The sequence below is a fragment of the Nipponia nippon genome, unplaced genomic scaffold (assembly GCF_047370975.1).
Source record: "Nipponia nippon isolate SJK-2023a ecotype South Korea unplaced genomic scaffold, ASM4737097v1 scaffold_10, whole genome shotgun sequence".
Lineage (NCBI taxonomy): Eukaryota > Metazoa > Chordata > Aves > Pelecaniformes > Threskiornithidae > Nipponia > Nipponia nippon.
This window is the reverse complement of record NW_028262291.1, coordinates 29,055,686-29,068,894: the sequence shown is the minus strand read 5'-3', so window position 1 is coordinate 29,068,894 and position 13,209 is coordinate 29,055,686. Positions and strand designations below refer to the sequence as shown.

Sequence of the window (13,209 nt, the reverse complement as noted above, 5' to 3'; positions counted from 1 at the left end):
GTCTATAAGCAGTTTATTTCATTGTTTGATGCAGATATTTACAATAAAAAAGGAAATATAACAACTGATGCAAGCAAAGAAAATTTTTCTATTGTTTTTCTGCATGGAGTTGAGCATCTTCAAAGAGCTCTCCTTTCTTTAAACTGCAGTGTCATCTCAGTGCCCCCACTTTTGAGTCAATATATTTTTCTGTATCAAAAGGACATTGATACACTTGTGGCAAATTCCAGGTTTTACACATGGGTGTGTTCATGTGTGTGATTAACCACGCTAGCACCTTGAAAGTCTTCAGGATAAAGTTCAGAGCCATTTTGCACAGGAAAGGAAGAAAAGGTTGGAAAAGGTGAAAGTCTGAAGATGCCAATTCAGTCTCGTTTGGAGTCTTATTTTTTTTCTTTGCCAAATTTCATTTTACCCATGCTTCAGAATACATAAAGGAGTAGCTACAAAACAGCTTGCAGGTCAGATCTACTAGAATACTCCCGTACTTCCTTCATTATAAAAGCTAAGGTCAGAAGGTTCAAAGAAGGAAAAACTTGTTTCTGGTTTGAACTGAGCGTAAAGGCAAGTATTGATACGAGCTATCCTGATTTCAACCATTTCAGGATTTGAATGTTCTGATAATTACACAAAGATCTGTACATTGTCACTGCAGCAGATGTGTAGAGTTTCTTTTTTCCTTTGTCTGTCTTTCTCATGGGTGGTTACAAGATTTAAGATTTTTTTTCTTTACAGACATAGTAACTTCTTAATTTTAATTTTGTTTTCAGAACCTTGTGTTCAGTAGCCACTGTAAAGCAGTTACTGGCTATTCAGATCATGTCATACATCGAAGGAGATCCGCTACCTCATGTGTACGGTGCTGCCAGGTGACTGAGCTGCCGTCCTTCCTGTGCATAGCCAGTCCACGGGTAAGTCCAAGTTAAGTTGTAAATTATGTATTTTCTATTGTGTTTTAAGTCTTGTTAGAATTATGTCTTAGGAACAGGATGATCTATTACTTTCTTTTGGTTGGGTAAAACTGTTGTGAGGATATCCTTTTGCTACTGTATTCAATAGTGGGTTTTTTTCACAGGGGAAGTGGCTGTAATGTGTACTGAAGGGAAAAGGAAAGTTGCAAGATGCACCCAACAGGAGTTATTCTGAGATGCGTAGATCTCACTTTCTCTCCTAATACCAAAAGCAGTGAAATTATAGAAGAGATAGTCAAGTAGATTATTCCCCAGTAATCTAAGGGGGAGATATAGGTATGATATGAACAGACTGGGGTGATCATTTGGTCAACTCTGACAAAAGGGGGCTGACGAGCAAATCTTTTTTTGAAAAGGATGTTCATTTTCTCTCATTGCCTCAGCTTATGCTCCAAAAAGGAAACACAAAATTGCAATACAGAAGGATTACTCGAGTTGGCATTTTCTAAATCTTTTGGTTATTAAGTGGTACTGCTTGGGATTGTCTGTCATCTGTTAACTGAAGTTTGAAATTACTTTAGCTGAAGTTTCCTGGGCTGACACGAGAGACTTTCATAAGTCTATAGCTATTGTATTCCATGTTGTTGGAACTTGACAAAGCTGGACAAAATGTACTTTTATTACCAGACCATCCAGATGTTATATTCTTTAGTCACTGTTGATGTTATTGCTGTAGGCTTGATCAAATAGGGCTGCATGTGCAATTATAGATTCACATCTGGAGAAGAGTGGATGGCAAGTAGGACTCTGCTTATTAGCTACACACTACTGCTCAAGCTGAATTCATTTGTGCCTGCAGCTCTAGGGGCCAGAAATCCAACTGAACATCTGAAAGTCACATATCATCTCCCAGTCACAACGTATTACCTGCTTTAAGAACAAGCAGTTATTCTGAGAGTAAATTGTGAAAAACACTTCTCCTTCAGATTCCTTTGTTTTGTCACTCTTTGTACCTCAATCTGCATTACAGATGAAGAATATGTTGCATACTTCCCCTACATCACGAAGGGAGGAGAGGGGGGCTTAGAAGGCTGCATATGAAGGGGAAGGGAAAGGCGAGGAGAGATCGTATCTGAAGTTTATTCTAGTGAATAAAAGTTACTTGTTTTGGCTTGGCTGGTGTATAAAAATGATTAAGTGGAGGCATGGCTTTTTGTTTCTAGGAATACAAAGACTTAATTTTACGCTTGTTAGAAACTTTTGGCAGGAGTGTAGAAGGCCTGAAACAGCAGAAAGAGCACATATGTTCTCAGAAACGATAGCCTTCTGTTGTTGTTTGACCTGTGATGAATTTTGGGAAGTTAATGGAGCGAATGATAGAAATAGGAGCGTATGTTTATGTAGCAGCTATGGGTTGGGGGGGGGGGGGGGTAGTGTTGTAGTTTTCTTTCTATGCAGGCAATTTTCCTGAGGTACAGATAAGTCGCAATCACAAAAAAGTAGCTTGGAGGATGGATCTTGCATTCTCATTAAGAAGCTGATTAATTCAGTTGAGAGTAATATTGTTTGGTTTAATTTCAGTAGATCCCAGTGTGCCAGAGGTATTGTGGTGAGACATGGTTTTAGGCATCTCACAATGTCTGAAAGGTTAACTTTGCACGGAGATAAATGCAGGAAGAAATTTAACAGTTACCCTAACTAAACTAGGTTATTGAATTTAAGGTGACAATGCATTCATATATCCCTGTCACTATATTTTTTTTTATGTATTTCTGAACTATGACTGTTACATTCAATCAGTTTGACAACAATGTGTTGACAAAGGAGGGCTTAGTACTAAGGACTATCCTACCTTTTGTTACAAGTAAAACCATAAAAACAAACCTGGAAAAAAAAAACTTAAAAAACTGCACCACAACAAAAAGGAGAGAAGAGGAGCGTGAACAAGCTTGAATGGAAGATTTTTTTGATCGGTTTCAGAAATGTGTTGTTTTTTCTTGTAAGGCCGTGTAAAAGATGCAGAGCTCTACACTGGAAGAGTGTGTATGCATTTAAAAAAGTGTGGACCTGACAGTAAAGATAGTCTTATGTCCTCAGATGTCAGTCAGTGTTACACAGGCTACATGGGAAGATTAGTTCTTGTGAATGTAGAAATTGCACTGAGACACACACAGAGTTCATCTCAAAATTGTCTCCTACTAGCTCTTCCTTTAGGTGAGGTATTACTGAAATATAGCTTGTAGAATTTTATGATGTGACTTTTGTTTTTCTTTTAAAAATCCTAGTGTATGAATCTCCATACTGATTTCAGTAGATAAGCCATGTTTATGTGTCAGAAATTAGTCTGCTCTGTTTTGTGTATAGTGGCTGCCTGTCCTAGGTGTCCTGGAAATAAATATGACAAGTTGTGTGTGATTGAAAGAGTATTTGTTCCAGTCTATCCAGTGTAGAGTTATGAACTGAAATGTGGTGGTTAGTAGTGTCCCTTAAACAACCTGTCTGTACCATCGTTTGTGGTGTACATCAGTGTTCAGGCAACTTGCTTGCATTTTGAAATGAGAGGTTTTGCCCTCTCCCACAAAAGTCAGTCCTGTGCTGTGACTGCAGGTGGCAGTACAAGATAGCATCAACTCTAACAGTATTTTTAAGTAGTAGAAACGTGTACAAAGTCTTAAGACAGTCTCTTTCACTTCGCAGTGTTTCATGTGGCTGTGTGTATAGACCTGTAAGCCAGTTCGGTTTAAAAATAGCTCTTGGCATCTTGCAAAACAATGGCTTTGCCATTATTGCTAAGATTTTGTACGCTTTTTTGGTTTTATTTTGATATGTACTATAATTGTGCTCATGAATCTGTTTAAGCAATTGTTTGGCCCTTGCAAACAGAAGTCTCTGTTTGTGAGATGAATTTGTTCCTATAAGAGCAGCTCCTGTATAACAGGAGTGGACCACAGGCGTCCACCCAGATCTTGCTTAATACCTTTTACTTTGAGTTAGCTGGTAAATGCTCAGAGAGGAGCAGCCAGCATCTAAGATGTCAGGCAGTCTGTCCTGAGATACGGGTTGCTCCCTTCACCGTACAATTCTAAAGTACGATATTTAAAACTGTGGGTGTTTAAACTGTTTTATTGCTTATCATTTAGTTAAGCCATTAAAATATTTTCATTTGCATGATATAATGTTTTTGTGTATATATATATATATATAATTCTCAATATGTAGCAGTTAATTATGTCACGCTAGAGTAAGCTGGAACAAAAAATTAAAACCCATTGAAATACATAAAAGCTTTTCATCTGCAATACAAAGATAGTTTTTTTTTTTTCAGTTGTCCCATTATCACACTAATTCCCACCCCTACTCAAGTCTCCAGATACTCCGCTGCTTACTGTTCACCATCAAACCCTACAGACTCCCGTACTGTTTCTTCTTGCGCAGCACTGCCTCCTTTTTTTAAAATGTGAAAACTTTAACAAGTTTGATTTCCTCTGTGTTTGTTTTTGTTTGTTACATTGGTTTTCATAGTCCCATAGGTAATGTCATCTTGCACAGTGTTAGGATTCATGAGAATGTTTTTAACCTGCCTGAATTACATGGATGATTTTTTTAATTGTGCTTTTGAAATAAAAGCAACAATGAATTCTAGAGTAATGATATATTTGTGTCCTATATTGGTGAAGAAACCTATAAAGCATTGCAAATTTATAACTTCTCTCTGTTATAAGCCCATACTGTAAGGTTAATTGTCTAATATTAAATTTTAGGTTCATTTTTAAGTGAGTTTACAACACGTTATAAAGTCTCTAGATAGTATGTGAAAGTTTCTACTAGCTTTCTTTTGTAAACTTGGTTATAAATAGCTTTTGGAAACACTTACCCCAGAACGTTGGCCCAGAACAGACTTGTATTCAGAAAAGATAGGAAGAAGTTGGCAATCTGCATTTTATTGGAAAGATTCTTGTGCTAGATAGTGAACTGTTGTGTGTTTATATTTGCGTGAAAGTGTTGTAATTGTTGTATTTGCTTGGGATCATGTAGTTTAACTCTTGGTGAGGTATCTAAAGAAAAACGTGGCAGAGTAGGCTGTCCTGGTATGCACCGTGGCTCAGTTAATGCTTTTGGGTTTTATTACTTCAGTATCTTGAAGTTGCCCCTTACCCTGGTAAGGGAGAGGTAAGAGAGAGCTATAGACTATAAGAAGGACAGCCTTATCTGCTGGAATGAACTCTTCACTCGAGGACCTTCCAGCCATTGGGCATAGAGCTGTTTGGCTAACGTGGGCCTTCTACTCTCTGTCCAGATTTGGGTGGATGGGGCAGAGCAGGGGGAGTAAAAAAGCCATTCCAGAATAGCTCACATGGCATGAAATCAGAGTTCCTGTGTTTGCAACACTGGTCTGTCCAGCTGTGTTGTATGTACTGAAGCAGGTAATAGGGCAAGGGATTCACAGAATGGCCAGGAAAAAAAAGATCATCCTGTGCTCACTTGCTCTGTTTCTGTGGTCCACTTCTGTTCAAATTGGCTGTCAAGCCCAAGAAATGTGCTGTTCCAAAAAGGGGCTGTTTTCCTGTTCATTTTTTTTCTTTTCTAATTTATGTATCTTCTTAACTCTAAATTATCATGAGATTTACATATCATCCTTAACAGAAATTAATCTCTGCTAGGTGAATACTTGATTGTGAAGGGCAAAAATAAAAATAAAAAAAAATTCAGAAAAAGAAATCTAGGCAAAAGGAGAAGTGCAGCAAGGATATTGTTCTTTTACTCTCATCTTTGCTACCAGTTGTGTAGCAATTGGCACAAGGCATTGTTTATCAAAAGGCAAGTAGTCCATGCCTGGTTGTTCGTAGTACTACTTTTGTCATGTGGGGAGTTGTTGCATCTTTGCTTCTTTTAAGCCCAGCCTAAGATTGTTTTATGTTTGTACATGTCAGTAATGTTTGTTTTATGTTTGTACATGTCAGTAATGATTTGACCTTTAAAATTTGATCCTGTGGGAAGGTACCTGGGGATGAGGGGAAATCTGAACAAGAATATTGATTATTATTTTACTTGTAGGTAACAGCTGTGCCACTGGAGTTCTACTGCAATGACCGAAGTGCAGAATACGAGCGCAGGGCGCTAAAGGAAGGAGGAAGTCTTGAAGCAAAGCAGTGTGTACTCAATGGAGCCCCTGAGCTAGCAGCTGACTGGCTGAAGCAATGCTCCCAGTTCTTCCCAGAGTATCCAGGAGGGCTGTTAGGGATCAGGCCTCAGAACGGCTGGTCTTTCATCAGGATACCAGGTAGGTTTGGAGGTTATCATGGAACAGAGATGAGATAAATAAGGACATCTGTTCCTTGGTGGTAATTATGCTTGGTTATGGGCTTTTGGAGGGGGTGGTGGTTGTGCATTTGTTTTTCCTCCTGAGTGAAAGTTAACTCTGGTATCTTAAAATACACTGTGATTTCACATCCTCTGGAGTAAAGCTGTCGATGGATACTCAACAAGTCTAATACAAACTTTTCTAACGCTTACAAACCTCTCTTAGCATGTCAGCCCTCCAAATGACTGTAAAGAGATGGATTTGCTTACTAAAGCAGTCCACTCTCACAACCAAATACTATTTGGAGGTTAGAGATAGGAAGATTGCAGGAAGAGTAACAGTCATACCTTGCCTCCTAGTGTGTTGGAAGACCTTTGTATTGACCTAAGAGATCTTTTGTTGGTCTTCCCAGTGAAAGGATAAACATTACTTGTAGCAGTCTACCATGGAAGGGATGGATTTGGGGACCAAGTTCAGAGGAAATAGGCCTGGAAAATGAGGCATGAGGGATTTACTGAGTTTCAGTTGGAATGAGGAAGACTTATTCATATTTCTTGGTAAAGTGAGGAAAAGGTACCAGTGTACTAGTGAAGTAAATGCACTTAATTTTTTCCTAGAATTAGACTAAAGTAATCCAAGATTTGCTAGAATTTGATTGCCAATACTTCAGTGACTTTCATGGGCCGGACACACTAGCTGTCGGAAGATGGTCCTGAGCAGTGAACAGAGTTCTGCAGAAAGTACTAGAGATCTGAGAGATAGCCAAGAGGAAAAACAGCTTACACTGCCAGATGCTAAGTTATTCCCAGACCCTTTTGGGTCAAGGATGTTTGGCAGGGGAAGTTAGTACAGTAAAAGGAAAATGGCCTTTTGCTTGCTACAGTCCGGTTTAAGAAGGTACCTCCTAAGTACTTGGAGTCATTTGAAGCACATGCACATTTGTACCTATGTAACGGAGAAACCATTTTTATGAGCTTGCACTAGATTAATATTCAATGACAGTTGATGATTTTTGTAGTTTCCTCAGGAATTCATTGAATTTTTTATCAATTATTTGGGAACAGAAAATGAATTGCTGGAGCAGAAAGGAGGGGAATAGTAAAGGGATAAATTAAGGTAGAAGGCATGGATAGAGAAATAAAGAAAAGTAGCCAATGTAGAATAGAGAGAGGGCTGCACTCTCTTGAAAATACTTCCATTTTAAGCTGATGACTTTGTCATCAGCAAAAATTTGTAGAGGAATAAAGATGGGGTACAACAAGCTTACAGGAGTGAGCGAATAGGTGCAAGGTTAGGCAAATTGTTGTCAAAGCACAACAAAGAATTTGGCTGAGAAGGTGGTTGGGATGAGTGTGTTACGTAAAGCTGGCTTAATTTAGAAGGTGTTGGAGCTAGAAGTGGATTAAAAAAAAGTAGTTTTGCGCTGCTGTGTTTTAATTAGTTGGAAAGTAGCATTCAAACCTAAACTTATTCTAAGAGGACACATACCACAGCAGGACAGCTCTGTTATACGTGCAGGAGCAGGCACAGTGCATTGTGGAAAGTGACAGATGTGCTGAAGGAGCCATTTGCGAGGCTGAAGCCTAGCAAGTGTTGAATGGAACAGTAGGTGTGAAGGTTTACGGTAAATAGGTGACAAGAAGAAAAGGGTATACCTCTCCTAACCCTGATCTATCCTCTCCCAGACTCGGCGTTCCCAGTACCCTGGCAGCAGGCTCAGCTGTGATCACTGTGGGAATCTCTTGAGGCTTTTCCTGTTCTTTGAAAGAAAAATGGTCCTGGATTAAATGGCAGGAAGTGTCTGAGTCCTTTTAGCATCGATAAAAAGCACTGGCCTCACTGGCTGTTTACTGTGAGAGCCAGCTAGCTCCTCACTGACCCCATTGTGCCGTGCAGACTGTCGGGAGGGGAACCAGGGGTGTCAACTGGAACCCAGACTTTATCTCTCTTTCCTCTGCTTTTTGCATGTCCAGAGGCACTTTTCCTCATTCTCCAGAGAGCGGTGAGCCCAGCTACAGTCATCGGCCAGAGCTCCTGACTTGGGGTTATTTTGAGTCATAATCATTTGCAACTGTTTTTCCCAGGCCATAGGATCCCACTGTATCGCCTTGTAGATAACTTATGTCCATATCCCTGCATGGCTGGAGGCAGGGACTCTTTTTTTTTTTTTTTTTTTTCCAGACTGAAAGCCACACGGTATGATTTTACAGTTACTTTCTTTTTGGTCTGGTTCTCTTTTGTTGTTTATTTCATACAGTGCTGAAGAACCCAAACATTGCGTCCTAGGGAGAGTTCTTTGTGCAGTCCAGGTCCTCTATCTCCTGACTGGCTTAAAAAAAAGTTCCTTTGCAACTAAAAAAAAAATAAATTAAAAAAAAAATTCCAAATACATTGTCATTGTAAGTTTTCACTGTTCATTAAAAATGGAAAATGTAGAATTGCAAATTTTGGAAATCCCATTTAAAAAAGAAGCAAACTGCCTTTTTCTTCCCCCAGGGTAAAAGGGAATGAGAAATAGAAGCAAGAGAAACTAGAGGTGGAATACCTTTTTTTTTTTTTCTTTTTTCTTCTCTTTTGAGTAATTGTGATGTTTTTTCAAAGATGGCATGAATAAAGAAGTACGTTTTCTGTTACAACTTTCCAGAATTTGTCCTTTGAAGCACTAGGTGGCAGACTTTAAGCATGCAAAAATATTTGATCTTGGAAAACACAATGGTATCAAGATAGCATGCTTAAAGATGCCAGGTTAAAGTCAAATGGTTTTCTCTTCCAGAGATGATAAATCTTTTTTGTTAGTTCTGTTTTTCTTTCCTAAAAAAACCTACCTTTCTCAGCAGTGCAGTCTGCTTTGGTACTGAGATATTGGACAAATTATGAACTGTTAACAAGTTGCTAACTTTTCAGACTGTAAGACCATCTGCAAATAAGTTCTTTACTTGTAATTCGCATTTTATTGCTATTTAAAAATAGTAACTTACACAATGGAGACCTAAGGAGCCAGCAGAAAAGGACACGCATCATTTCCAGTTACCAAAACTTAATTCTACCTATTCATGCCTGTGTGAGAAAAACAGTAGCATTTTGCTTTTGGAAACTAATGTGTTAATCTGAGTCAGTCGAGGTTGACTTTTGAACAGACCCTGTTTGTTCTCTCAGCTTCCTTCCAGTCAGATGGGTTTTGGTTAATAATCGTATTAGTTTATCATGTATAGCTAGACTTTTCATGTTGCTTCACTCAATTCATTCTGAAATAGCACGCTGACCAATTAGAATAAAAGCAGAATGTCACAGCTGTATGGATTTGAAGGAAAGAATAACATGTTGTATAAAGAGTAAACATTCCTACTGTGCAGAGTTTTTGACTTACATAGATGTATTTTAAAAGCAAATAACCGTAAGTAATTTCCATTTTTACTTAATTGCCTAAGTTCAAAGTTTTAGAAGTTTAGAAGAATGCGTGAAACTGAGACCAAGTTCTGTGCTAGAGATGAGTGCATCATTATACATTAAGTTGCACTTAGAACAAATGCCAGCCTGAGCTGTGGTCTTGAGTTTTCCTCACAGTATCTCCTTGGCTTGGCTCTCTAGTTGACGGATTCCCTAAGGTAGTTGCTAACAATTCAAGCAATGATGTGGCACTTGCTCCTGGCAAAGCAACAAGATCACCATCAAGAGGGAGAGCAAATTGGAGAAAAAGTGACTATCTAGACAGGCAGACAGGCAAGAAAGAGCAGAGGTCTCTTGTCTCGAATTCTTAGCTAGTGAATTGCAGGAGCATGGCTCTAAACTTACCAAAGAAGAGAGTGTTCACAGCATTGGCTAATGATTTTAGGCAATATTGACAACTCTCAATTTTTTTTAATTGCAGAAAGCAGGACTGTTGGCTGCATCTTCTGATGTCCTAATGTAGATCCCACTAATTCCAGCATCAAGTCCATTATTTATATTTAAGCTAAAGGGTATTTTTGAAAGAGATCTTGACTGAAATACTAAAGTGATGAAGAATCTACCATGGTTCTGGATAGAAGTGTTGCTGACTATTTTTTTCTCACTATTGGAAGGATAAGAAGGAAGTGTGCCTTGTTCTTGCAATTTTAACAAGTCACGGGATACTGTGCCTTTCTCTGCTAGTATAAAGTTCTCTTCTGTTGTTAAAAACCTTTGTCCAAAAGAAGAACCTTGAGTAGTGCCAATTGCTCTTAGAAAAATTGAAATGGATCAAGTTTCTGAACTTCCTCACTGCAGGAAAAGTTTTTTAACACACTGAAATCTTGGAGATTTTTCCTGAACACTTTCTGGTTTCTACACCTTTTCTGAAAGGTGTACTAAACCCAGGCATGTTATTTCAAAATAATCTTTTGAATTAAGTACAGAACAGCAACTACATTCCTGCTTTTCTCAGCAAACCCCTGGTTGCACATGCAAGAATCAAACTTAGCCCTCTGTGCCACGCCACTGCACTTGGGCACTCGTGGACTGTGTTGCCTGCCATGCTCGTAAGATCTTCTTAGGAGCGCTGTTGTGTGATCTGTACTTCTCTGTTCCACTAGTATTAACTTGTTTTTAGCTATATTAAAATGCATGGTGCTCAGAGGAGTGAATTAATTTTTGTACATACCTTTTTTTTTTTAATTGGAATATTGTGCAAGACAGTTAACTGCCTTACAGGAAGCTGGATTTTCTTCAGCCCATCAGTTAATTCATTCTGTGCAATGAGAAGCCTGCAGAAGTGTGTTACCTGCTAGATGTTAGAGAATGGTACCTGCTAGACCTGTCAAATATTTGCGTTCTGTACTAGCCTGCACCATCTGCATTTGTCAACTTTCCGTTTTGGCTGTAAACCTAAATTCAGACATCCCAAAGAATAAAGAATCATCAGTAGCCTTTCCAACAGATAATTTTTTTGGAAGAAAATTTCTCTTCATCCTCTTTCAACAGTAATGTATTGTTTACTGAAGTTTACGTACAGAATGTACAAACAGGAAGATCTCCTTCCTGAAAAATACTTCATGAGCAGTGCTGAAATAGAGAGGACATGAGGTATAAAATCTGAAGGGACTTAAAAGATTGCCATCTGGAAACATTTCTTAAACAACAACAAAAAAAAAAAGTTAAGGCAGTGCTGTGAAGGGGCTGTTATTTTACAGTGACCTAGAGAACTGTTCTTCGCTTTCTATGTTGGTGAGGGTTTGATCTTCAAACTAGATCTGTAGAGGATAAGTCTAAAGCTCAGCAGCAGGTAGCAGCAAATGTTCAAAGGACAGCATTTTAATGTGTGAAGTGGAGAAAAAATTCTTGTGTTGTGGTTGTTTATCTGGTCAGAATGAATCCTTAGATGAGGGAAATGGCTGTCCAAAAAAGGACTGAGTCCATACTTGTGAGGAGAACAATCTGTGATGAGATTTTACTCGTATACACCCATCCCAGCAAACAGAAGTTACTGTTACCAGTGTGATTGTAAGTGTCAGCCAGGAGGGACCTTGCAGTTTCTTCCATCACAACTCATTACTTCAGGGATTATAATGCAGTGAGGAGCTAGGAGAGCTTAGAAGTTAACTTGTTGCATGTAGCTGTTTCAGCTTTATTAGTTATCTGTTTTTCTTCCATTTCTTTTTAGACAAAGAGAGTCTGATCACTGACAGTGGAAAACTTCATGCTCTTGATCTTCTGTTGACACGGCTGAAATCTCAAGGACACAGAGTTCTCATCTACTCCCAGATGACGCGGATGATTGATTTACTGGAGGTAGGAGAGCTATAGCCTACAGAAGACAAATTCTGAAGATGCAGATTTAGCAAGAATGTTTTGGAGAAAATAGTATAATTTGATTGTAGCAAACCTGATGTGAAATTATTATACTGAAGGATACCCCGTAAATGCATTAATATGAGTATGTAAGAGCTGCCATACAAAGTTAGACGTAAGGTCCAGCCTAGTGTCACGCTTCCACCAGTGTACAACAGCAGATGGTATGGGGAAAATGTACAAGAACAGACTTCACAATTAGTCTCTCAGTGTCCAGAAGTTTGCAGCTCAAGGGCTTTCTGAGCCAGATGTGTCTTCCCTATATTCAGTAGTCCTAAATGGATTCTTCTTCCATGAAATTGTTCAGTTGCATCTTGAGTCTTTGTAAATTTTTGTCATTTGCACTGCCCTGTGGCAAGGAGTTGCGTAGCTTAATTATCCTCTTTTGCTGGTTTTGAACTGCTTCCTTCTATTTTCATTTGATGCCCATGTGTCCTTTTATTGGAAGGAAGAGGGAGAAGGGTGATTAATTTTACATTGTTTATGTTGCTTGTAATTTCAGACTTTTACTGTTTCCCTCTATCATCTCATTCCTGTGCAAAAGTTTGGTAGACAGTAATGATAAGAGGTTCTCTGGCATATACAATAAGAAAGAAATTGGGAATTAAGTCATTACTTGTTATTTAAATAGTCAGTCTGCCTCAGAAGAAAAAAAAAAATAAATCTGTATTTGATTAGCAACCATGCCACCAAAGAGCTAGTCTGAAGAGACATTAGTAGGAGAACTATTAATTTGGTTTCCCATTGGTAATACTTAAAATGCTTAGAAATAAATACTTTTATTTCTCTGGGCTTCTGTTGAAGACAGCGAAGTTTGAGTTTTCGGCCGGATCTGAAAAAAAGGAGTATCTTGTGTCACAATGCCTCTGTCCCTTATCAGTGAAGGACTAGTAGTAATAACTTTTATGACTATCTAATTCTGAGTAAGAAAACAGGAGACTTGATGTGCATTAGTTTCAAAGAGGCAATCCTGATAAAGTTTTCTGACTGTGAATACATAGTAGGTGGGAAAATATTTGCATTTGGCAGTATAATTACAGTACTACTAAAACATCAAGATCCTATGATCCTTCAGCCGTTAGTCCTAGGTGTACAAGGGCTTCCTCAGCAGTGTTTGGCGTGGGATACTGTCTTCTCCACAATACAGTGAAGAGAAAAAGCGAGAAGCCTGAAGCAATAGCTGCCTAAATC

At 38.7% G+C, this 13,209-nt stretch overlaps 1 protein-coding gene across 2 annotated transcripts in view; it reads left to right on the top strand.

The window, feature by feature from the left end:
* INO80 (INO80 complex ATPase subunit) overlaps positions 1 to 13,209 on the top strand; it is a 68,084-nt gene that overhangs the window by 39,739 nt on the left and 15,136 nt on the right. For both annotated transcript variants that reach the window (XM_087746233.1, XM_087746234.1), the window contains exons 25-27: positions 771 to 911; positions 5,967 to 6,192; positions 11,831 to 11,958. In XM_087746233.1, the coding sequence (XP_087602359.1) occupies positions 771 to 911; positions 5,967 to 6,192; positions 11,831 to 11,958 (495 nt within the window). The remainder of the gene's footprint in view (positions 1 to 770; positions 912 to 5,966; positions 6,193 to 11,830; positions 11,959 to 13,209) is intronic.